This window comes from Erigeron canadensis, chromosome 5 (genome assembly GCF_010389155.1).
Source record: "Erigeron canadensis isolate Cc75 chromosome 5, C_canadensis_v1, whole genome shotgun sequence".
Lineage (NCBI taxonomy): Eukaryota > Viridiplantae > Streptophyta > Magnoliopsida > Asterales > Asteraceae > Erigeron > Erigeron canadensis.
The window spans coordinates 21,407,156-21,435,082 of NC_057765.1; the positions used below are offsets into that span (position 1 = coordinate 21,407,156).

A 27,927-nucleotide genomic window follows, 5' to 3' on the forward strand; every position below is an offset into this window, starting at 1 on the left:
AACAACAAAGATAAAGTAAGTCATAACATAATGTTAAACTGCCACAACTTAAATCCATGTAAATACTTTAATAGCTTGGATATTTAATAATAGGGAAATGCTAAATACAGTCCTAAGGGCTGTATTTAACGTGCATAAAAAAACTTGTACCTTTCATATTAAAAGTCCACCTCCTGATTTTCTTGGTAAATATACAAACAATTTATGCACCTTAAACACAGCCCTTAGGTCTGTATTTAGCAAACCCCTTAATAATAAGATAGTGTTTGTTTATGATATTAATTAAAAATTCCTGATTTAATAAAAATACTTAATCCAGTAAGTTATTAAAAATGTTTGTTTTTCTATTTAATAAAAAACAACTGTACTGACTTAATTTGTACGTTATTTATTAATTCAGATATTTAATAATTAAAAAAATTAAACAGATCAAATTTATTTATTTTCTTTTTAAACGACAGATCAAATTTACTTGATTGATAGCAAATACCAATAAACAATAATTCAAAGTAAATAAATATGAAAATAAAAAATAAATAAAAGTCCAAGTGCCATCAAATTAGCCCGGTGTCTTGGGAAACTTGTAATTTTGTAAACATCTCTAATTAATTATTAATTGAAAATAAATAAAATTTAATAAAAATATATTACTATTATTTTTTTATTGAAGTGTATATAGAAATATAATTGATTATAGAACTAATTGTATTTTTGGTCTCTGTGTTATCACACCTTTCACAGGTTTGGTCCAAACTTTTCATTTGTTGCATTTTTGGTCCTAAAAGTATGCATTTTTCGCAAGAATGGTCCAATCTAACGATTCCGTCAAGTATCAACCGTTAATTTGATTATGTGCACCTCATGTGAGGGGCAAATCGTCTTTTTACACAAATAGGACCAATCTTGCAGTTTATATATATATATATATACACATACATACACACATATACATTACAGTATTGGCCACCACCAATCCAAATCAATCATCACACCCGCCTACCTCCACTCACCTCCGGCTACCACCAACCCAAATCAATCATCACATTTGGCCACCACCAACATAATTTATAGACAAACAGAGATCCTCTACTGGGCCATGGTCAAGACCATAAGGCTCGGTTAATCACACTCTAGCTACATGTATCTATTTCATCAACTAGACATGAGTTTCTGTCTTGATAGAAATCAAGGATACAGAGGTACGAGCCTATGGAACAGATCTTGTTCAAGTAAGGTCGTAACACACTGAGATATGTAAACACACATACCCACGGATTCACTACCTTCGGCTCACATCAAATTTCCATATATACACGGATCCATAAACACACACACCCACAGATCTATAAACACAGACACACGCAAATTTCCATTTTTTTTTCTTATTTTTTAGATCTACATCTATTATACATATTTTATAAAAGAAAAGATGGACCGGATGAAAGTGAATGTTTCCAAGGTTGTTGTACAGATAGATTCGGAAAAGGTAGTGGTGGTGGGTGGTTTTTCCTCTTGCTATAAACCCAACAATTCGACTCTTCTTCTTCTTTCTCTTGCCAGAAATCCAATAGTCCGATATGGTGGCGGCTAGGGTTCCAAGTGGTGGTGGTTATGTGCTCTTGGTGGTGTAGGGGAGGACTATCGGTGGTAAGCATAGAGGGCCAAGCATTTATAGATATATTAAAAAATTAGTATGTGAGGGGTTCTACACTCAAGCTTGGATGTCTAACAGCCACATACTCCATTTTCTCATATATATATATATATATACACACACATTAAATAGAAACAAGAAAGATGATATTGCCCTTCACATGAGGTGCACATGATCAAATTAACGGTTGATAACTAATGGAATCGTTAAATTGGACCATTCTTGCGAAAAATGCATACTTTTGGGACCAAAAATGCAACAAATGAAAAGTTTGGACCAAACCTGCGAAAAGTGTGATAACACAGGGACCAAAAATGCAATTAGTTCTTGATTATAAGAAAGAAATATAACATTGTTATATTCTATTTGAAATATTTAAGATATCTCACATCTAAAGATAAAATATTACTTCTAATAGTGTAAAATAAGAATGTAATACACCATATGTAACAATAAAGCAGATAAAATTATAGTGGCATATTATGATTTCCAATGTTCAAATATCGCTAAGTATATCATACTTTACAACTTTGATAGACATATTATCTATAATCTAAACTACTTTATAAAGTATTTACCCATCTCATTTTGTCAAAAAAGAACTTAATATTCCCAAATTACCCCTTTTTTATCCATTAGTTTGAATATAATCACATAATATACATATAATACCTTTAAATTTCAACCATTCATTTTTCTCTTCCTCCTCAAATCTCAACTACTTATTTTTTGATCTCTCCTCTATAAATCATTTGATTCATCTAATTTATTCAAAATCTTTTATCTTAAAAACTGTACATCGATAAATTATAAAAACTATATGGGTGTTCTTAAAATTTCATGCTCTTTTATTAGAGATGTCATTCGATATACTTTCGACGAATTTTTAAATCTGAGGGCGAAACCCGTCCAGGTATATCATCTCATCATCGATCACACCTATGACCTATCACCCCTTATAATCAATCACCTCCTATGACCTATCACATTCGATGACATATCACACCTACTATGTCACCGTTGCACCGTGCGGGCATTTGGCTAGTACATTATAAAGAAGGAGCACCTTTTTTCAAATTCTCAATTAATGAATTGAAATGCCTAATATACCCCTCTTCTTTATTCACTAATTTAAACATCTTTACTTAATACACCTATAATGCCCTTAAATCCCAACCACTTATTTTTTTTTTTCTCTCCTCAAATCTCAAGCATTCATTTTTTTTCTCTTTCACCTATAAATCTTTTTATTTTTCTAATTCATTGAAAATCGTTTATCTTAAAAACTGTATATCGATAATTTATAAAAAATGTATAGATGTTCTTAAAATTTCATGTTCTTTTATTAGAGATGTCATTCGATATACTTTCGACGAATTTTTAAATCTAAGTGGGGAGCTCGTACGGCTAAAGCATTTGGCTATCACACTTTATGACTTATCACCTCCCATGACTTATCATCCTATCATCTTACCACCGCAATGCGCGAATACTCTCTTGTAAAGGCTATACTAACCCAAACTTATTTACTAAATTACTATACCGAACTCATTTTTCTGTCACACTATTCTTAAAGTATTTAGCAAAAATACATGGATAAAATGTTTGAGATGACGGTTACTGGCCTCGTGATGGCGAGCTTATTATGACGTTATTCGTAATGAAATTGTAAGCGAGTTACAATGATATTAGATTTTATTTACATAGATGGTTATTTAAGAACTTACTAATAAAAAATAACGTCAGAATAATTATGGGTCAAATATTTCCTCCACTTTTTACTCTTTTCAATTAAATAAAAAAATTTATCCAAATCATTCAAAATAATTTATCTCACAAATCGTAAATCGTTAGATGAAAAAAAAAGTATGGGTAGTCTTAAAATTTCATCCTCTTTCAATAGAGATGCAATTTGATATACTTTTGACGACTTTTTAATTTTCGTTTTTTTCCCCTTATACTTGTGTACCTATACATGTGTAGGATCTTTGTTTTCACATTTAAATTAGTAAATAACCATATGTACACAACAATGATGGTTAAAGATGGAGCTCGTCAATCCATGGCAGAGCCATGGTGACCAAAGGCGGAGCCCGTCAGTCCATGGCGGAGCCATAGCGGATAAGGGCGGAGCCCGTTAGGTAGATCATCCATCACCTATCACCCCCTATGACCTATCACCCACTATGGCCTATCACACTATATCACCCTCAATGACCTATCACCCCCACCAGCTACCCTTTATGAATATCCTTAAGGGCGAAACCCGTTCCGAATCACAATTGTCGTTCAACTTACACATGTGTAGGTTATGTGTAATTATCAAAAAGATAACGAAAATTAAAATTAAAAAGTCGTCAAAAGTATGTCGAATTGCATCTCTAATGAAAGAGGACGAAAGTTTAAGACTACCCATATTTTTTTCATCTAACAATTTATGGTTTATGAGATAAAGCATTTTGAATGATTTGGATAAATTTTTTTATTTAATTGAAGAGATAAAAAGGTGGGGGAAATATGTGGCCCAGAATTATTCCTGCGTTCTTTTTTATTTGTAAGTTTTCAAAATAACTCACACATCTTAATCTTAATCTTAATCTTAATATATACTAAAAGACAACTGACCTAACCTTAATTGACCAATCATAACCATAAATTTTTTCAAAATTAGTTAAATCAAAACATGTCTAAATTAATTTACATTTTTTGTTTTTTCACACAAGTTTACACTTTAACCCAATTTATAAATATTTTATTGTATAATGTATATCTAATAGCAAAATATAGCTAAACGTTTCACGAACCAACCGCTACTTTTATTGTTTTTAACAACCACAACCACAGTTCACGCAAATAAAATTACCTTTTTGTAAGACTTGAATGAAAACTCGATCAATTGTATAGTCAAAGTTAAAATACTGTCTCAAGAAGAATTTGTATAAAAGAGACTGTGCTACACCATATTTAGCAAGAGGTATTCAAATGTTAGTAACTAAATGTTAAATCATATTTAGGTTTGATGGTGTAACAAGATTTCTTTAATTCAAATTTTTTAGGTTGAATGGTATAGCAAAATTGATTTTATTAATTTTGCGATATTGAGGAATATGATTGATCTATTAAGGTTAGGTCCGTTGCTATATTAAGATTATAGATATAAACTATTATTTTTTAATGACGGGTAACATATTAATACTAACAAGTTCTAAAAAAGGGTTACATACTTACGTAGATACAACAAAACAAGAATTAGGATTTGAAATCAAGATACACTGTAAGCACTTCACGCAAGTGTATACTGGAAAAAGGGAATAGCAGCAAGAGATTCATAGTTAAGAATGTTGAATTCACAACCTGATTATTCTATTGACGAGGTAAAAGGAGCTTTGAACCCACAAGCATCGAAAGTATATTACAACAAATTGAACAATTACCATTCAGCAAAACTCTTTCTTTTTTTCTTTTTTTTTTTTGATTCAGCAAAACACATGCTATTCACTAAACTTCACAATATAAAATCCCTTAAATCCAATCAAAAAACCAACCAACGACACAAGATAAACGACTACCAAACCTTATCACACTTCTTATAAGACAACTCTAAAACCCTTGCCGTATACTACACGCATATTTCAGTTGAGTGTATTCTTCACTATATGAACACAACCATAAATGTGAACATACAAGTAAATGAACAAGAAAACAAAATCAATAAAAGGAGGAACTGAATACCCCCAAAACAAAAATGGAAAAATGACCATGTGGCTCCATCACGAAAAACTGGAGGGGTGATGTTGGCAAGAAAATACCTGCATTCATCATATTATATAATAATAATTAATAACAGATGACGTAAAAAGGTACTTCTGGATTTGTCTTTCTATGTCCTATAGAAGTGTAATGTGCTGGTAAATGGAAGTTAGACGCATGAAATTGAAGGAAAGGGATCAACCATGTTGAACATCAACCAGATGAGAAGTTAAACAGGAAAAATCATTGGTAAAATGAAGCAACTAATGTGCAAAGCCATGGGTTTAATATTTTGCAAAATCAAGGAAAGACCACAATTGCAATACTTTTGATTATTAACGGATCACTTCAGGTAACCAGTCTCAAATGTGTCAGAAAGGGAAAGACACAAAAGCTCAAAAGTTCCCCAAACTATATATATAGAGAGAAACCTAGACAAAAAGTATTCTGGACCGAATCTGCACCATAATATTAAAAACTAACGATTATTTCGACCTAATACAATTCTTTCATTCGGCCAACGCAACTTTTTTTTGCACATTTTGAATACCGAAGGAGCTGAAAAAAATTTGTACCTGACTGAAAAAAATGAATATTTCTGGCGCTGAAACTCAAAGTATAATACTCCAAATATTTCCGACAAGGACGAGCTTATTGGCAGCTAAAAAATCAACTTTTTGGTGCAATAGCAGCCAATGCATTAGCAAGCGTAGGTGAGAGACTGCCCAAGAGTGGCTGCAACTGCTGACCGTATATTGATAACAAGTGAGCAAAAGCCCTTCCTATTTGTACTTTAACTTCTGGTGTTTCAACTGGAGATAAAGCCACTTGTGCAAAAACGTTAACCAATTCTGGGACTAGAGGAACAATCTGTTAACAATACAATTTCAAAATTAACAATATGCAATATGACTAACATCTAAGGTATTTCAAAGCACTATTTAAAAATCATTGTGCATAGATATAAGCAAACTTGGTGATGTTCAGATCTAGTTTATAACCAGTTTCAGTTCCGATCAATATTCAAGACATATTCGAAAATAAATTCTTATTTGGTCTGGTCCGCCTCAGAACAAAAATCTAACCGGCTCCAAACACATTTATCCAAAACTGTTTTTCGTTTTATATATAAACAATCTGCCAGTTTCAAAAACTAAATGATTTCAATAACAATCTAGCTTTTTATTAGAAATACTTGGAAGATTTTATGCACAAAATGTACAATTTGGCAAACTTTTGAAGGAACGCTAAAGCAGCCATCTCTACAACTAGGCATCAAATCATTTGGTCTATGTATACTCAACTGAACACTTGGTCAGATGCTTAATGCCTCCCAGACTGCTGGAGCAGCCCTAAATAGAGAACTTTTACACTGCCATTGAGAGTTTATTGGACAAAATAAAATTTTAAAAAAAGAGTACCTCTGGGTTGGATGATAGAACAAGACTACAAATGCAGCTATAAACAGGCATGGATTCTTCGTGATCTTCTTTTAAGGGAAGAACCTTTACAAAAGCAGGGAGGACCTGGAAATATTGACTGAAGATAAATGAAGATGCTTTTGGAGCATGTTGGGGTTTGCCAAACTATGATATGAAGAATACGAACCTGATTTAAGGGGATGGACTCCTGGTGCGTCATGATCATCCTTGCAACTGCACCAGCAGCGTTGTCCCTTACTGCGTCATCTGGCTCAGATTCTCCAAATAATGGATAAAGGCCACGCAACACATCACTAAAGTATCTGATGATTAAGAAAAAAGCAACCCATCGGATCAAAAATCAAAGTTTGATTAACAGAGTAAGAGAAAAACCAGCACAAATTAATTGGTGCAATGTTGCCAGAGAAAAGATAGTACAAAGATCTAACATCGGAGAAGCAAGTCATAAGTAAATGAGGCTACAATCTGGTCAACTAACGAACATATTAAAAGGGTCAACTCAAAAACTTCAAATAAGTCAAACACATAACACATTGGCTGTAAACAAAAATATATTTTAAATGCATATGAGCTAAATAACTTTATCAAGATTTTAGATTGTTATTGGCATATTGTAATATAATATCTTTGTAATCCATATTCAAGGATTTACCTAAAAAATTAGCAACATGACCCAAAAAATGTTTGACTTGAGTGCATGGTGCACCCAGCGCGTACTACAATTACACTTTTCGAGCCGATCCTATTTTGGCAGCTACCTAACCAGCCCATCTTGTTACCTCTAGTGAAACTAATGTATAAGAAAGTAGAAGAATACTTGAGACTGGAGATGCCACCATTTTTGCACAACTCTCCGGCACAAAATGCAGCATTCCTCCTATTAGTTGATGATGATGAACCTAATTCTTTTAGTACCAAGGGCATCACTGCCTGAAAACATGATACATTATCCCATTAATACAAAATAGTAAAATGGAAGTGCCAGCATCAGAGTATACAATTAAATAAATGGTAAGTACATCAACATAGGCAGCAATTGGACCACCCATGTCTTGGGCAACTTCAGCAAGGCATGCAACCACCATTGTCCGGTCTTGTGCTGAGCGTGAACCTTTCTGTAGGATCACCAAACGACATAAACCACAGAAAATTATAGATGGCAAAAGGGTGGACTGGGTAACCAGTCACAATGGGTAACTTTTAAAGAGTCAATATGGGTTGGGACAGGCAATGCCACATGGAAATTTTCTCATCCTTTTTTTTTGGATTTCCTATGGAATTAATGTGTTCAATATGAAGAGTAAAGATTTACAGAAATAATCTGAGTACTTTTAAAAGCAACTGTAGACGTTTTATGGAGGTACACTACAGATGACTTATAACACATTTAGCCGAATTCATTTTAGCTAAATCTATTAGCTTCACCTGAACAGAGTCTCTATATTTCAATCTCTAGAGAAACTTTAGGGGGAAAAATAAAGCTTATACGGCATAATGTATTGAGATAGCTCACCGCAAACTTCATCAATGGATCAAATAGAGATGCAAAGATTGGTGCAAAGTGAGAACCCATGGCTTTGGCAAAAGCAGGAAGGAGGTCAGAAACAGCATCCATAAGTACTTCGTCATGCACGGCATCATCATCATCAATATCACTGTCAGATTCTATTTGTTGACAGGCTGATTCTTGTCGAAGCAAAACCAGAGTTGACTCTACAATCCGAGGCATATCTGATATTTAATCAAAAATGAACAAGGAGGTTTCAAATGCCAGTTTATATCAGAAGATTCTTTTGAAGCATTAACAAGTTTTTACATAAATAAATTCAACAACTTGCATACAAGATTCAACGGCAACGTATCCAAAATCTTTGATGATGTCTGCTACACTCATACAAGCTTGAGCAACCACTTCCTTATCATCATCTTCGTTCATCGTTTTGATATAAATTGTCATCACAGAATCTGAGTTTTAAGACTTATAAAATGATTAATGAACAGAATCACTAATTTAAGATTCAGCAGGTGATCTGCTTAATTTTTCTCAGTAAATAGTCTTCTACTCACCAAGGATTTCTTTTGCCTTGGTTGCTCCGTCCTGCAAAACAGTACAAAAACTTAGACATAATAAAACCAGGATAACATATCATAATAACTTACAACTATTTTAATCTTATGTATTCAAACAAAATAAGAAAATTTAATCACAATGATACAATTCCACTTGAAATTTATACACAAAAAAAAAAAAAAACGGGCTGTCGCCGTTCCGGGGGCAGCTGTTTTGGAGCATAAAATATCGTTTTTGGTAATTGGGTAGATCCACTTGGTCAACCAAGTAACATCGCAGTAGGAAAGTGGGTCCCTCACCATCCAAATTCCAAGAGTGGTTATTAAATTTATGCATTATTTATAGCAGGTTATGTTTGGTTTTCTATCATCCGAGAGATATTAATTATCATTGTTTGTAATTGAAGATATTGCTCTTCTCGAATTGGCCCTACCAACCCAGCAACTTTGATTAATCTCCAGATATTATTACACAATCAACTTTAAGAAGATGAACAGCTCAATTACTTACATTTTGACCTTGGAAGATTGCATGAGCAGCTATTAATAAATCTGCCATCCAAAACCTTCTGAATGTTAGAGCTGAAATATGCAGCACATTACAATTAATTCGCTAAGGCCTGCTTGTTACTTACTCTTTAAGCCAGAAATGGCCTGAAGTCGAACATCTTCATGAAAATAGCCAGAATGTTTCACCAAAATTCTCAATGACTCTTCCAAATATCTTAACATCATTAAAGAACTGTAAACATGGGTGTTGGTTTATCGTGGCATTTAGGATCCATTTACTAATAAAGATGTAAACTCAGGTTTTAATTTATTTTCACGGGTCAAATGGGTACAATAAAAGCAATAGCTAAAAAGGATGTGGTTTGAAAGACCCTCGAAGGATAACCTTAGTGCATGAAGATTAGATTATTACTGTAACTGCATATTTTTTCTTATCAGATCTAACACAAAAATTATTTATCCTATATATATATATATATATAATACTTTGACAACGATAATAGTGCATGAAAGTGTTTCTGGACAACCTGACCCTTTTCAACCCATAGAAAATATAACGATTTTGAGTGTCCTATTTTGACTCGGTACCGGAACTACCCATTTTGTGCCCTCCATTTTAGAGAAGAAGAATGAAACATATATAACAAAGGATACGGGGCATAAGCACTTTTTGTATGCAAAGCAAACAGCCCAAGCGCTTGAGTTGCAGCAGCCTTCTCATCTAAAACACCAGTTCTTATACTAATATTTCGGACTCTTGGTTCATCATGAGCTTCATCATCAGATGATACCCCACCAAATCCGTTAACATTCTCATCATCATCAGAATCGTCAACATCAATAGCAGACCCATCATCAAGATTGCAGGAAGAAAATGCCAGAGGCACGACATGTGGAAGATACTGTTTACTAAACATGTTAGGCTACCGATGAAACCAGATATCTGCCATTGTGACACATAAGTATCACACAAACACAACCAAACATATATCTATATATACCTGAACCATTCCATCTTCCAATATTTCTGCTACATTGCTGAAGAATCCATGAGTATATTCACGAAGTTCACTGTATTCCAGCCCATAGCCCTATATTGAATTTTTACCAATAAGTCAAAAGGCTTGACAGTGAGTCTCAAATTTCAGAAAAGAAGGCAATTTCAACCTATTTCTTATGTACGGGTCGATTATGGTTATGTTTTAAATCTAATGGAACAATCAGGTATTTAATAAACATTATTAAACATGAAACGGGCCAAAAGCCGATGTGTGTTTGTAATACCAAAAATCTCCCACATCCGTTACGTAGAATATACTGATTATTATAGTAGGATATAACTTTTGAATGCATTGACACAAATTTATTGTATTGAATTGACAGCAAGTATTTCAAATCAACCAGACCCAACCCATTTCAACCCTTACCAAAAATAATATTTAACCTATTACCTAACCTGCCCATTATTTCCCCTTCACTTTTCAGATAAACAAAATGACGAGAGTATTACGGAAATAGCAGCCTCGATAAAAGGTGGTAAAATTGGTTCCATCCTTGCCCTTCCCACAACCATGGCAACAATCCCCAACAGCTCTGTAGCCCGTGCTCGTGAGCGAAGATCCTCATCACTTGTAAGCACCATGAAATTCTTCATCAACTCTATAACCCGCTCTGCATATGGTAGAAAAGCTTGCTCTGCAGCAGACGCAACTGAACCAATTGCAGACTACAAAAGAACAAAGGGAAATTATGAGAAGCTTATTAATGTATAAGTATCAATTATATACCATGAAGATAGTAATCATTACCATGCATGTCTCCTGCAACATACGCTTACTAGTTTGCAGGGCAGCAAATAGTTTTCCCATTAAAGAATCAAGGAAAGGTAGGATTTCTTCACCCATATTCTCACAAAATGCTGCCAATGCGTAGTATGACTTCTCCTGCAGAGAAACTTGAATACTTGAGTTGCTTTAGTAGAAAGTAGAGGTAGGGTTTCAACCAAATTACTTATGACCCAGGCTGATCCGTGTAATGTTTTACTTTAAACAGGTCAAATAGTTTAATTTATAAAAAAATCATAAATACCCAACCAAAGGATCGAACAAGTCCAAATTGTCAAAATAAAAAACACCCAATATGTTTTTATTCAAAAAGTCAGTATTATTGAAACTACATATGTAGTGTCTTCAGATTTGATATTCCTGTTATTGATAAAAACATAAGAAAGCTTTAACAAAGACTTCCACGTTTCACCCGTACCAAAAGATTTACCACTTAACCTGTGCTAATTACCCAATCCATTTTACCGCTAATATAAAAACATGAACAAATCATTTATATCTGAGTATTGCGTAATCTGCATTCACCTTGACATCATCAGATGAATCTTCCAAGGCATTTAATATACAAGGAAGAACACTTTCATAATGGGAGATGATCTCAGGTTGCAGATACTCGGCAAATTGACCTAATGCAAACGAGGAAGCTCCTCTTACAACCTGTTCAGGATCTCTTAGTCCCCCTAACACGATCTGGAGAACAGGTCCAAGCTTTGCTTTCATTAACTCCAAACAACCCTCTGAAATGACACCCAAAACTGTGACTGAAGCTTCTCGGAACTTTGGGTCAGCATTTTGACTGCTTAGAGAAGCAAATTCAAAAACAGGTGGAAACACATGTTTTGGCAATTTTAAGGACATGGTATCAAGAACTTCTGCAGCAGCACGATCTGGTGCCAGGTCATCATCGTCGTCGTCCCTATCTTTTGCTTCGGTAAGCAATGGGCACAGCACTTGAAGAATCGGGATGATTAACTTGTGTTTCTTAAGAGAATTGGATTTGTACTTTGCAAGCCAAGAAATGATTTGAATTGCCTGACACGTCATATTGAACAGATGAACTTCAGTTAGTGCAGTAGTATTTCCTAATCTAAAAAATCATATACCAATAGTATTAATTCACTACAGAGCATGAATTACACATTGGTATAACATCTTCACTAGAACTTAACCGTGGCTAACCTGATGACGTGTGCTGGAGTCCAAACTTGGACTTGAGCAAACCTCAAGAGAGAATTGCACTATGGCTTTGACTGATTCACCAAGAAGAGGTGCTGGAGATTCGATCAGTTCATCAAATATCTCAAAGGCAATTATTGCAACGTCTTCGTCACCAGAGGCAAGGCATTGTCTTGAAACATTTAAAATGCTCGGAATAAATTCCCGAAATTTAATCTGTATGCGTATTAAACTGTGTATTTCAGGAATAATAGGAAGAGCGTAATATAAAAATACAACCACAAGAAACTAAACCATAATGGAAAAGATGGCATTAAACAATAAAGATACAAGAAACAGCACCAAACTGAACAAAACAGTAATACAGATTTAAACTGAGTGTGACCAACAAACTTTGACGGAGTTTTGACTTTTAACTAGTCAGCGTAGCAGTTTCTATTAGTAAATAAGCTATTCCAAAAAAGTTATTATAACATCTACTGGAGGGAACAAGTAGACATACCACTTCGTTCGCATCATGAGTGAACTCAATAAAAGAGCCAACCGCCCTGTACAGTGAAGAGTTCCATTAGATAAGAGCTACAATTATACACAGTAGAAACAAACTAAAATGTATGTGTGTGTGTGTGTGTATGCATTCTCTTCATAAGTTTTGATATAGAATATTACTTAAGAGCAGCCACTCTAACATTGTTGCTAGCCTCATCTTGTAAGCACTTGAGTAAGAGCATTTGTAAATCAGCAAAATATGGTCGGAATGAATCCCCAATTGTCTCAGTTAAAGAGCTGAATAATATCAATGCCACCTAGTGTCATAGAAAAATATAAATTTATTATTATGCTTATAGTAGATGCCTATTAGTGCACATACTCACATAGAAACACATGTGACCAAAGAGCTATACTATGAGAATGGTGTAGAACAGTATTAGCAAAGACTTAAATATATATTTAAATCTAAGTAATAAAACCAACAATAAAACACCTCTCTATGGTCTTCTTGTGGACTCTGACTGCACTGAAACAAAAATGGCAACAAATCGGGCCATTCTCCACCAGGGACAGCATACTTTGCAATAATACTCACTACATTTGCACTGGCTCGCCTTACAGGTGGACTGAAAATACAAAATATTCATCAGGCACAATTACAATTATTTTGTTACCAAAATAAAAAGCACAACATGATCTAAAGTTCATAGTACATAAAATCAAACTTAACCAAAGACATTTACTGCATAAATAGAATAGGGCATCATTGTTTGAAGGTCTACGTAAGAGTATTGAATGTGCAATAAAATGCTTATCCATCTTTGCTTAGTTAAGACATCATAAGTAAAAATATAATTCCAATGGCATAAGTGGATTGTTGTTTCAATGAGATATACTTTTTATATAATGTTCTCCTATAAATGAAATCACAGGCTCCTGTGTCACTTTCTAATCATATTAAGAAACACATTTCATTCCTCTAGACCAATGTTTTCTTATCCCAAGTCCCGTCCACTATCCTCTTGCATTCCTTTCTAAATTGTCATCACATTGAAGGTAAATTCAAGATACTAAGAGGCACGGCATGCAGAAAGTGGTCACACCTTTCACACTGGTTACCATATAAGCAGTAGTGCTCACTGGTGTGGTGGCACCGGTGTGACACCAATTTGTGCATTCTTTCTCTCTTGTGGTCATTGAATTTCATTGTAACCACACTAAATGGAGGTTTATAGGAGTTAGCTTATCATGATATGCCACCTAGGTGGCAAACATGCTATGACCTGTCCATAGTTTGGTAATATTTATATAAGTTCATATTTGTTCATCCCTATAAGCTTCAGAGAGAGAAAAGTTTGGTTCCACTGTTAGATGTATAAACACATAAATTAACTAGTTCGGCATTATCATATTAAATATAACTGTAAATGGGACCCAGTTATGGACGTGAGAAAAGTTATTGGAGATTTAAGTTCATAAAAAGTGGTGGTTTATAAAAAGTTAATGTGTCATGGTGTGCAGTGTTATGAACTTCTAGAAGCTTATACATTGGAAATGCTATCAAAAAAAAAGTGGTTCAGTAAGGTACTAATGTGACAACTTTTTTCATTGCGACCATTCCGTCCACTCTAACAATAAATTCATATAAGGAAAACGTTTAACTACATTCTATTTCCTTTTTCGAAACTGTCAAACTAACTAAGAAACTAAATATGATGTCTAAAACCGGGTTTGAACTCTCACCTCAAAATTACAAACTAAAGCTTATATCGCCAGACAAGTAGCCCATTGGCGAGTAGCCAAATCAAACGAACATTAACAATCCCACTTACCGTTCCTATACTTTTCACTCAATCAAAATTCTACACCTTATTATGACTTAAATATGGAAAATTAGTTCATTAGTAAGAAAAAACGCTCAAAAACTTAGCTTATTTGGCCAAACACAAATCCTTCAACTATCAAATTTCACTAATCAAACCTGTCCGTAATTCTCTAGACACCCTTTTCACTTTCCTCACACAATTGTGACAATTTACCCAAAAATTTACCACAAAATCAAACATTTAAATAAACATCAACATAAAATTCTGCCAAAAAAAAAAAAAAAAGAAGCAACCTGTGTTCCATAGTAATGCTCTCAATAAGGGACTGTTTGACAAGCTGTTTCAGCTGAGGTGTGAGTTTAGCCCAATGGCCGGTGATCTTTTTACGGAGGAGAACGGCGGCGAGTTGACGGACATTGGGGGTTTTAGCAGTTCTTAAATGATGAACAAGAGCCGGAACAACTTGTGGGTCTTTAGCAAGACGCTTAATTTGATCTTCAGCTTGCCGACGAGCATCGTTATCCGGCATCAAGAATTGAATTAGCAATAGCTCTAAAGATTGTGACATTTTTTTCTTTTTGACGGCGGATGGACAAATTTGGTGTGTGTTTTTGGGGTTTATGAACAACAATAAAGTGAAAAGATTTGCCTTTGGTTTTGAGTTATTGTAAGATGTGTAGACATGTTTGGTCCTTTTAAATATGTTTGATGAAACTACGGTCCTTTACTTTGGAATACGTATACGTATGTGGTATGTGTAATTGTGTAATTGTGTATGGTTTAAATCAAATCGCTCACTCAATTTATTGTTGAGCTAGTGTTAGTTTCTGTTGTGTTTCAAACAAACATGACTTTTATACGAGTAAGTTTTTAAGTTAACATATGGTTGTGTCAAGATAAATGAGTATAAAATATCTTGCAATAAAATTAATTATATAACATAAAAAAAAATAAGCTACTACAGTCAAAACTAGATTATAGACCCATGTCCAACACTGGACACGAGCTTATGATATTATCAATATTAGTTCTTCATACATTTAAGTCATAAAACTTATAATTTTAAAGATATATTTTGCAAGTAATAGTACAATAATCACAAGTTCGTCACTGTCATTATTAGTTGAGACATATTGTTGGAATTGTTTGTCGTAGTCATTCTCTATTATAGAATTTTTTTAAAGCAGTTGCACCAATAATGTAATATTATTATAAAAGATAATTAAAAATTAATATATAAACATACTTATGATCTCGTACTTGACATTCAAGTAGATGTTTTTAATTATGATGTGGGGCCATAACACAAAGAAGTTTATTTCAATCACTTGTTCTATGATAATTTAAATAACAATTAGGATTGTTTTCCTATTCTTTGATAACAATTAGGACTCTTGATTTGAGTGATAATAGTAACTTTAAACATTAATACACAAAACTAATATATAAAAAAAGAAAATTTTGTACCTTTTTGATTGAGAGATAGAATGAATTTTTAATGGGGTTCATATTAGTTTGAATTTATCATTCAACTAACCCTCTATTGTAAATCATGTTTTGTTTTGTGATCGTCTCATGTTCTATGATTCCTATAGGTATCAATTTATAATATTTTCTTATAAGAAATATTTATTTTTAGTCATGTAGTCGACATTGATATTTATATGTGTAAATCTATATTTTAATTTTATATAATAATAAGTCAAGAAAAGTCAAAATTGAAATCTTGAGAAAGTCAAGAGATGTGATTACACGGATTGTTTATAGCATTTTAAAGATAAGATAAATTATTAAATATATAAATTTAAATGTAAAAATGTAAGTAAAAACAAATTTAAAAGAATATACAACATTAAACACATATATTATATTTCATCTTTTGAAATAATTTTTTGTACATAATATTTCATATGTTGAAACTGTTTACTAATTAAATGATTGATTTTTTTAAAAATCCTTTTCAAGTTGATGGCTAAATCAATTATAAATTAAGTATTAAGGGTTAAAAAGTGTAAATTATTGATGGAAAACCAAAAAGTGTAAATTAATGAGACTTTTTCGATAAATACTAATATAATAATATATTTGGATAATAATTATTAGAATTTTTAATTTATAATTAAATTCAATGATGACATAAGCAAAAGTCAATTTTATAAAATTAAGCGATTTGATTGGTTAATAAGTCATTAATTCAACTGTCTTATATTATATATTAAGATAATTATATTATATAATATAACTAGCTAATCAACTCGCATATTATGCGGATAGATGAATAGAATTTGGTGTTAAAATTACAGTTTGTTTAAAAGTCATAATATATAAATCACATTTGTTATATTAAAAATCTGATGATAAATTGATTATTCAATTTTCATACTTCTAACTTCAAAATAGTATTAAAATAATAAATTTTTAATCTACAAATTTGTTTTCTATTTCAATATCAACCATTTTGATAACACTTAACATTTCACTTAAGTTACAATAACATCGAAAGAAAAAAAATAATTATATAATTTTAAAAAGATACTATGAAAAATTTAATTAATTATACGGGTTTTGATTTTTAGTTTCTATTCCTCCTAAATAATCAAGTAAAATAAAAATTTTCCATATACTAAAATTATGTTAAAATCATTATATCTTGAAATAAGTTTGAAATTGTTTTGTTTTGTCTATTTTTTTGGATGATGTCATAAAAACGTTAAGTTAACATATTATGGAAAAAAATTTTAAAAAAAAATCACATTATAACAATTTTCTTTTATTAATATAAGAGACTTAACTATATATATTATTAGATGGAAGATAAAACAAAAATTACTAGCAATAATGTTAGCTAGATAATAATTTTTAAGAATGTCATAAAAACGTTAAGTTAACATATTATGGAAAAGAATTTTAAAAAAAAATCACATTATAACAATTTTCTTTTATTAATATAAGAGACTTAACTATATATATTATTAGATGGAAGATAAAACAAAAATTACTAGCAATAATGTTAGCTAGATAATAATTTTTAAGAATGTCATAAAAACGTTAAGTTAACATATTATGGAAAAAAATTTTAAAAAAAAATCACATTATAACAATTTTCTTTTATTAATATAAGAGACTTAACTATATATATTATTAGATGGAAGATAAAACAAAAATTACTAGCAATAATGTTAGCTAGATAATAATTTTTAAGAATGTCCAATAGAAAAAATAATTTATTTGCATTGAAAACATATTTTTTTTCCCTTTCATTTCAATAAATTATGGATTGTAATGATTTAGAAAAAACAGATCACTTTAGGAGATTTGTTTAGACTTCATTTGTCTGTTGTAATGATTTATTTCGTCAAAATATTGTAGCTCAAGGATCTTATAAATGGACTTTTTTTCTCATATATAAGGCAACCTGTACGATATGATGTATTATATGGAAATTACTATGTATATGTATATGATGTCATGTCTTGCGTATATATGAGATGTATTTGATATAATGTTTTAAATGGTGAATCTTTGTTGAATTAACTTGTTACCTTATTCAACCTTAATTAGCTGACACTTGTTTTATTGAAATATGTTGTGTTTCACAAGTTAGTAATGAAGATTAGTGAGGTGCATGGGAGGCTGGGTATATACAAATTAAAGATACTTAGCTCTACCTATAGTAATTACATTTATTTAGTTGATTCTTATAAACCTCTGTTATATCTGTTGTAATGTCTTGAAATTTTTCAAAAGACAAGACCTAATGTTGGCAAGACATTGAATTACGTTGATGACTTATGAATTTTCAATTATTGTTGTTATGGTATGAGTTTGTAACACTATAATCTTATAAGTTATTTAACGTTTCCGCAATGTTTAAACGTTGTTAGGCTTCGACTTTTGAAAATCCATAATTTTTAAAAAATCCACTATTACATGTTTAATGTGACTTATAAATTTACTATAATAGTTGTAACCCAGGCAACGTACGGGTATTTTTCAAGTTAAACTTTGTTCAGAACAACATTATATTTTCATCCCACACTTAAGGGGGTATTTGATCTTGTGTTTTTAAAACAGATTTTTCGTTTTCAAAACATGTATATACACGCTTTTTTTAAATTAAATTTTCATAAATGATAATTAATTTTTCTTATCTAAACATTTTTTTAGATCATTTATGTTTTACAAACGCAATAACCATATACAAACATAACTAGAACAATACCCGTGCATAGCTCGGGTAACTTGATAACTAACTTTTATAACTACATGTAAATTGAATATAGCTAAATAGCAACTTAAATAGAATGTATAGATATACATATTATCTCGTACTCCAATTATGTTCATATATATCAAATTTATTACTCTTTAATTTAATCTTTTTTTGAGTTTTAAATTGCACGTAGATTTCAATATTGATTTTAAGTTTCAACAATTTATCAAAACTATAATACATAAATACATTGTTTCATGTGGATTAAATTGGTAATCCATTATCCCGAGCAACTAAACAAATTTATTGCTTTTGGTTGGATTAAAAAAGTGCATATCTCTCATGGTTAAGTTTCGTTTGGATTAAAAAATACCCACAAATTTAGTGCATATATACTAACAATTTAATCCATTAATTATCCAAACGAAACAAAACAAACGCATGGTTAAGTTTCAACGATTTCAGATTTTAAGTAAATCTATCTATATATATATATCAAATTTATTACTCTTAATCTCTTTTTGCCACCAATTTTTTGACTTTTCTTTCTTGTATATCATCGCGCATACTTTCTTCTTAACCATGAAAGTAGTTATAATTTTACTCATATATCTCTGTTTCTTGTCGTTGATAGCCCAGAAGTTAGCCACATACCATTAGATTTTAGAAGCAAATCAAACATGCATTTGTTTAGTAATAACATGCCTGCGGGATACTAATCACAATGAAATTCAAGAAGAATAATTGAGCTCATCTAATTAGATCGAGACATCCAATACTAATTAACGTAATGAAATTGAAGAATAACTTTTTCTAAACAACAACCAAAAGTATATACAAACTAAATGAAATTTAATATAAACAGTTATCTAATATAGAAAAAGTGGTCAATTCTGAAGTCATTTTTTTTTTTAAAAATTGGCGGGACATGTTGAAGGAAGAACTGTGTGAATCGAACGAAGGACCACAATTTGCAAGCTCTTCTCGTTGATCAGAATTGAAGCTTTCGGTTCCTGAGTGGAATCACCATTCTCTTGAAGTCTTGAACAATAGAACGCCTCCAAATTATGATGATCAGAATTGAAGCTTTCGGTTCCTGAGTGGAACCTCCATTCTCTTATGGTTGTCGACAAAGTTTGTTGTCAAGTTATTGCGCGAAACACCAACTACCTTTAGATATTTTTGTTCGAAACTCCTCAAACTCAAACGTAGGATGCATATCGATGTTGCCAACTTTTGATTAACGCTCACTATTGTATAATATAACATGAAACTTCATAATTGTAATGGGGGATTAAATTGAAAGCACAAGTGATTTTTTGTATTGCATAGAATGATACAGAATCGATGGACGATGGCTTTAAATAGAAAAAGGAATGCTAAAAATGCTCAACTACTTAACCACTACTTGAGCTAATCAAAAATTGTAGATGCAGATTCGTTGTGACAATCGCAACATAGATTTGATTATTGTTTACGTTTTTAGGAACTTGTGTGTAATCATTTAAATAAGAACTTGTGTTGATATTTAATGATTATGTTTGAACTTCTATATTATATTTGGTTATGTTTTGTATTGTGTTTGTGTGTTATATATTGTTTTGCAGGTACAAGAACATAGAATCAAGGTTTATAAGTGTCGTAGAACACTTAAACGGTGATTGGATGTTATGTACGAGTCAAACAAAGAACAAAGGGTCGTCCCTCGTGCTGACGTCATCAGCATGTAGGAACAACCTCGTGCTGACGTCAGCACGAGGCAGATCGGTTGTTAATTGTTTCGAGCCTAATACGTAATTAAGGCCTAAGCCCACACGATCCAATACTTAACTAGTATAAATACAAGACCTAATCTACGGAATTAGGTTAATCTTCGTTAATAATTTACGAATTCACGAGCTAAGGTTAATTGTTCCTTCGTGTGATCTCCTACACGAACCACAAGCCTTGTGCATCTCCTTGGGTTGGTTAATTGCTCATTAATCAACGAAAGACAATAGAAATCTAGTTATCTCAAGAGGATTCCGCACTCTTGACATAACGAATCACGTCTTATTACGATCCAAGCAACAATAGGGCACCTTACAAGTGGTATCAGAGCCAGGTTGATTACCAGAAGGTTTAAGATCGTTTGATTGGCTATTGATTGCAATTTCGTTCGTAATTCGTGTTAATTTGCGTTTTCGTGCTCTCCTTCGTGTGACACTTCGTGCTTACGTCAGCACGAGGTTGGTTTTTGCTTCGTGCTTACGTATTTGTCACTTCGTGGACTTTGTGTCACGTGTGACTCGTGTGACATAGTTTTACTTCGTGCCACGTCAACACGAACTACCCTTCGTGACTTAGGTCGTGACGCGGTACTTCGTGCTCTACTTCGTGCCACGTGTACTTCGTGAAAGTCATACAACTTCGTGCCACGTGACTTCGTGCTTCGTGCCACGTAACTTCGTGTTTCGTGTACTTCGTGCCACGTGTACTTTGTCTCACATGAACCTAGTATTATTTCGTTTAATTTGTGAACAAAAGATTTGAAATGACTACTTTACCAGCTGCCGCAAACTCACCAAATGCTTTACTTATCAGCCAGATGATCATGCATGATCATGAGGTTGGTCGGGGTAATACACCTCCAAAGCTTTTCCGTATGGAGAATTATTGGATGTGGAAGAGACGTTTTGAAGACTACATTCGTCTCACTGACATGGAAATGTGGCTAGTAATAACTCAAGGTTTTGATTGGCCTTCATATGAGAAGAACGGAGTAATCAGTAGGTATACTTATGCTGATATGCCTATTGAAGAACGTAAAAGATACGCTGTTGAAGGGAAGGCTTTGTTAACTCTAACTATGGCATTGCCTCAAGATAGTGTACATCTGTTTAAAAAGTACACTACTTCAAAGGATTTATGGGATGCTCTCGAAAGGTATTGTGAGGGTGATGTAACTTTGAAGAAAAACCGTATCAAGCTTCTCAAGCGTCAATAAGAAGCCTTTAATGGACTGAAAGGGGAATCTCTAGATGAGATTATTATTCGATTCAGTCATCTAACTACTGAATTGTCATACTTTGAAGTTGTTTATCCTCAAACTGAGCTAGTTGATAAGTTTATGGATTCACTGCCTAAAACGTGGACTGATTATGTTCATCAACTTCAAGATGATCAGGAATATAGTACATGGGATTTTGAGAAGGTAGTCTCCAAGCTAAAGAACAGAGATATGAAGAGAATGATTAAGGACACTCACTCAGATTTTACACAAGATCCATCCTTATATCATGCTAAGTCTGTTCATTTAGCAAGTTCCAGCTCAACAAATAATGCATTTCTAAGTGGTGCAGAAGCTACACCAATAGTAGATGCTGATGGTATTGCCGGATATGTTGCTTATGACAATACAAATTCAAATGTTAAGAGCAATGCACAATCTTTCCATTCTATGCCAATGAGTATGAGTTCTGCAGAGGGAAGAATGAGTATTTACTCAGCCTTCTGTAATGCTCATGAAGCATTTATTGGGGGAAAGGTTACTGATCCTGCAGTAATTGATGAGGATTACAATCAAATAGATCCTGATGATTTGGAAGAAATGGATCTACAATGGCAGCTTGCTATGCTTACTATTAAGGTCAGAAGATTCACTCAGAGAACTGATAGACTTATAGGTAATGGCACAAAAGGTTTTGACAAATCCAAGGTGAAATGTTATAATTGTGATGGATTTGGTCATTTTGCAAGAGAGTGTCAAAGGCCTAAGATGATTGATAATACTGTTGCTGGTCGTCAAAATTATAATCAAGGGGGTGTTACACCAAATAATCATAAGACGCAAGCAATGATTACATATCCTGTTACTCCACAACAGCCTGTTTCGTCACCATTTTCGGATTCAAAGGCTGTTGTTGTTCAAAATCCAGATGGTACTTATCAGTGGGATACACAATCCGATGATACCTCGAATCATGCCTATATGGTAGAATTATATGATGAGGTAGCCGCAACGATTGATTATGTTGTATACTCAAGTGAAGAAAGTGCATCTGAGACAGTACAGAAGAATATGTGTAATGTTGTTGAGACTGTAAGATCTGGGAGTGAATAAATGACTGCAATAAAAGCATCTGAAGAAAAGAAAGAGTCATCAAATCCTGTTGATGACATTTCTATGCAGAGCATTGAAGAACAGATGAAGAACTTTGAGATACCTGAAGGTATGACAACCGAAGACTTCGTTGCATACAAGGCAGATTGCAAGGCTGCAAATCAGAAGGTATCATGTTCTTTATCTTCTATAATTGATGTATGTAGAATGGTGTCAGATTTAAAACAAGAAATATTGAAACTAAAAGAGAATTCAACTAGTTTAATTGATGAAAATGTTATCCGTGAAAAAGAAGGAGATGAGTCTAAAGATTCCGATTTACTTCTACAAGATCACCAACAAACTAAATTAGTTTTTAATCCAGATGAAGTAGTATACTATACTTTGAAAGACTGTGATACAGTTTTTTATGATAAAGAAGTATCTATAAATAGGATTGAACCTAAAACAATAATTGATAAAGTTTGGTGTGTAGAAAATAAAGAAGAATGTTTAGCCGAACAAATTCCATATAAGGATAGACATTATGCTCCTTTTAAACCAATAACAAATATGGAAGAAGCATTACAGACGCTTGATACCATAAATGAAATGAAGGAGTATGGTATACCAATCCCTGAAATAGAAAATGGTCAATCTAGAAAACAACAAGTAAAGAAATGCTATACTTGTCGTGAGAATGGCCATATAGCTATTGAATGTCCAAATAGGAAGGTCAAGAATCCTAAGAATGACAGTCAAGTCAAGTCAAAGGATGTTAATGATATTCCTAATCCTAAAGGGAAGGGTAAACTAGTTGAACAAGTAACTTCACCAAAGTTTATGAGTGCATATAAAAAGAATTATTATGAGGAGTATGCAAAAAGACATCCTGATAATAAAAATGCACAGAATTATGTTAAGTTACTTAGAAATGTTTCATATGGAGTCTATTGTTACAGATCAAAAGAAAAGTGTCAATAGGTCTAAGACTCCAAAACGACAGGGACCTTCACAGAATACTACTTTTAGTAGTGTAAGTTCGAGTCGTTCTCGTACACCTCAAAGGAGTAATTCACCTAGGAAGATGACTCAACAAAATCGATCTCCTCCTTCTAGAATTAATAGTACGTCTAAATTCTATGATCGATTAGGGAGTCAACCTAGATTCGGTACTCACTCACCAAGGAATTCACCTCCTAAGACTCGTTTCACCTCACCTAAGAAACAGTCTATGACACCATCTTCATCCAAGGCTCCATTAAAGAGCGATGGATATTGGACCGAATTAATCATCAGAGATGAATTCGGCAAACCTAAACCTCAAAAGGTTTGGGTTCCCTTCAAAAACTAACCATCTTATCGTCTAATATGCAGGGAGAACCAAGGAAGCCTATTAGTCTTTGGTATGTTGACAGTGGATGCTCTCGGCACATGACAGGGGACAAGAACGTTTTGTCCAACTATGAAGATGTAAATGGTTCGTACGTTAGTTTCGCTGGTCCCAAGGGCGGCAACATCTCGGGGCAAGGTGATGTTGTCAATGGGAAGATTACGCTGGAGAAAGTCAATTATGTGGAACAGTTATCACATAATTTATTAAGTGTTTCTCAGATTTGTGACAAGGGTAATACTGTCCATTTTAATGAGAAAGAAGCACTTATATTGAAACTGGGATATGTTATTCCTGAAGACTGGATCCTGCTGAAAGCTCCTAGGAAGAGAGACATCTATGGCCTTGTGTTAGGTGTTGATAATCCAGAGGAGTCTGTTTACTTGTTATCAAAAGCAAACGAATCTGAATCGTTACTATGGCATAGAAGAATGGGACATATCAATTTCCGAAAGATGAATGATATTGTCAAACATGGTTTGGTTGAAGGCGTACCCATGAAACGGTTTGGAATGGAAGACAAATGTGTACCTTGTCTGAAAGGTAAACAGCAAAAGTCTACACATAAACCGAAACAAGAAAATTCTATTGCCAATCCTTTTGAGTTACTTCACATGGATTTATTTGGTCCAGTAAATGTAAGAAGTATCGGTGGGATGTATTACTGTTTGGTGGTTACTGATGATTACTCAAGATTCTCATGGGTATTCTTTCTTAAATCGAAAGATGAAACTCCGCAGATTTTGATAAATTTCTTTGTCGAAACTGAAAACATTTATGGAGTTCGTATTAAGAGAATCAGGAGTGATAACGGACTGAATTCAAGAATAATGTGATGGATGTCTTTTGTTTGTCAAAGGGAATCCAACATCAATACAGTTCTCCGTATGAACCACAACAGAATGGAGTTGCTGAAAGGAAGAATAGGACTCTAATCGAGACAGCCAGAACTATGCTTGCAGATTCAGGGCTTCCTACTATGTTTTGGGCGGAAGCGGTGAATACAACCTGTCATATTTGAAATAGGGTTATTGTAGTTAAGCGTCATAATAAGACATGTTATGAGCTTCTACATAAAAAGAAACCGAATTTACAGAATGTTGAACCATTTGGTGTACCGTGTACTTTCTTGAAGTATCTACCTCAGTTAAAGTTTGATTCAAAGGTTGAAGAGGGATTTCTCATGGGTTATAAATCGGGAACATCAATTCGACGGGTTTACAACAAACAGACCGACAAAGTTGATTTTGGAACAAATGTCAAGATTGTCAGTCACAAGCCCGCTATACATTCTGGAAGTGGCAAAAACTTCGATTATGATAGTGTGTTTAGTTCACTACATGGTCCTGATTCTTATTCAGATCCTGAGACAGTTGACGATGTGATTATTTTAAGAGATCACATGGATAATACTCCTATATCTCTGCCTACTCAGAATGTCGATACTACTCCAACCAACGTTCGGTCTACTACCGATGTTGATGAAAGCGGTAAGGACAAGGATAAGACACCAGATTCAGACAATAATGAACCCGCAAACACTACACCACCTACTCCATCGAAGGTTACACTGCCTAATGATGATCCTATTTCTGAAGAATCGGAAGATGAATTCAACTCTCCTGAGTTTCAGATTAGAACAAATTTAGGAGACAGTTTGAATGTTGATTCGGTTCCTCAATATCGAATTAATAAGGATCACCCAGTTGAAAATATTCTTGGAAATGCTACAGAACCTGTTCGAACTAGAAATCAATTGAATAAGGATCTAACTAGTTTGTTTTGTGAAGTGAAAGACACTAGATTGATAACTGAGTGTTTATATTCTGGTTTCATTTCACAAGTAGAACCTAAGAATGTTAAGGCAGCACTTCAAGATCCATGTTGGGTTGAAGCTATGCAAGAAGAATTAGCTCAATTTGAAAAACTTGGAGTTTGGGAGTTAGTAGATGTGCCTAGAGGTAAAGAACCAATTGGAACTCGTTGGGTATATAAATGCAAACGAGATAACAAAGGGATCGTTACTAGGAATAAAGCATGTTTGGTTGTTCAGGGGTTTGCACAACGAGAAGGATATGACTATAACGAAACTTTTGCACCAGTTGCTAGGATTGAAGCCATAAGGTTATTTTTAGCTTTTGCAAGTTTCAAAGGTATAAAGGTGTATCAGTTAGACGTTAAGAGTGCCTTATTGTATGGAGAAGTTAAAGAAGAAGTGTATGTTTACCAACCACTGGGGTTTGAAGATCTGAATTATCCAAGAAGAGCATATCGTTTGGATAAGGCTCTTTATGGATTGCATCAAGCACCCAGAGTGTGGTATGAAAAATTGTCAACGCATTTGTTGACAAATGGTTTTACAAGAGGATCGATAGACAGCACATTGTTTATCAAGTGGAAGAAGCGAGATTATCTAATTGTACAAGTTTACGTGGATGATATCATTTTTTGTTCATCCAATATAAAGATGTGCAAAGAGTTTGAAATGAGCATGAAAAATGTCTTTGAAATGAGTGCTATGGGGGAATTACAATTTTTCCTCGGACTACAAGTAGATCAAAGGAAAGATGGATTCTTTATTCACCAGTCTAAGTATGTTGATGACATCTTGGAGAGGTTTCAAATGCTAGAGTCCAAGACATATGGTACTCCTATTCAGCAAAATCATGGTTTAGGGGTTCTTGATCCGAAAGATGAACTTGTGGATGCAACTTATTATCGTGCTATTATTGGCTCATTGATGTATCTGACTGCTTCGCGTCCAGATATTATGTTCGTTGTTTGTCTTTGCGCTAGATTTCAAGCTAATCCGAAAGAGTCACATTTGACTGCAGCAAAACGTATTCTACGTTATCTTAAGGGAAACCAAGGGCTTGGTCTATGGTATCCAATGGGAGGAACGTTTGATTTTGTCGCATATACTGATTCGGATTTTGGCGGTTGTAACAATGACAGAAAGTCTACGATTGGAGGTTGTCAGTTGTTAAGAGGAAGATTAGTATTGTGGTAATGCAAGAAGCAGACATGTGTTGCTCAGTCTTCATGTGAGGCAGAGTATATGGCTGCAGGTAGCTGTTGTTCCCAGGTATTGTGGATTCAGCAACAACTTCGTGACTACGGTATGGATTTTCTTGATACTCCTATTAGAATAGACAATAAGTCAGCAATAAACATTACAAATAACCCTGTCATGCATAAGGTCACCAAGCATATTGATATTAGGCATCATTTCTTGCGTGATTGTGCCCAAAAGAAATTAATTCATTTGGAAAAGGTTATAACCGATGATAATTTAGCTGATCTGTATACCAAAGCATTTGATAAGACTCAATTTGAGAAGCTAATTCTTCTCAATGCATGGGATGAAGAATGCTGATTCATATTAAATCTCTCAAAGAACTAATTTTGTAAGTTTGTGTCTGTAAATAGCTAGAGTCATAAAAATACAAAAAGAGTTCTTAGTGTCATGAAACTCA

General features: G+C 33.5%; 1 protein-coding gene and 1 non-coding gene across 2 annotated transcripts; both read right to left on the reverse strand.

Annotated features, from left to right (window-relative positions):
- Positions 1-1,030: 1,030 nt before the first annotated feature.
- Positions 1,031-1,239, reverse strand: LOC122602466. Its single transcript, XR_006324283.1, has one exon. It is a non-coding gene; the product is annotated as a small nucleolar RNA U3 (small nucleolar RNA).
- Positions 1,240-5,090: 3,851 nt separating this feature from the next.
- LOC122600382 (importin-4) lies at positions 5,091-15,413 on the reverse strand. Its single transcript, XM_043773092.1, has 21 exons — positions 15,058-15,413; positions 13,432-13,564; positions 13,116-13,252; positions 12,949-12,994; positions 12,450-12,662; positions 11,796-12,302; positions 11,235-11,369; positions 10,937-11,152; positions 10,428-10,517; positions 10,081-10,328; positions 9,552-9,640; positions 9,428-9,468; positions 8,914-8,944; positions 8,689-8,811; positions 8,360-8,577; positions 7,866-7,961; positions 7,664-7,776; positions 7,013-7,148; positions 6,826-6,930; positions 5,980-6,274; positions 5,091-5,463 (listed from the first exon to the last, which is right to left on the reverse strand). Exons 1-20 carry the CDS (start codon positions 15,330-15,332, stop codon positions 6,074-6,076), a joined length of 3,153 nt encoding a protein of 1,050 aa, XP_043629027.1. The 5' UTR covers positions 15,333-15,413; the 3' UTR covers positions 5,091-5,463; positions 5,980-6,073.
- Between the last annotated feature and the right edge of the window lie 12,514 nt (positions 15,414-27,927).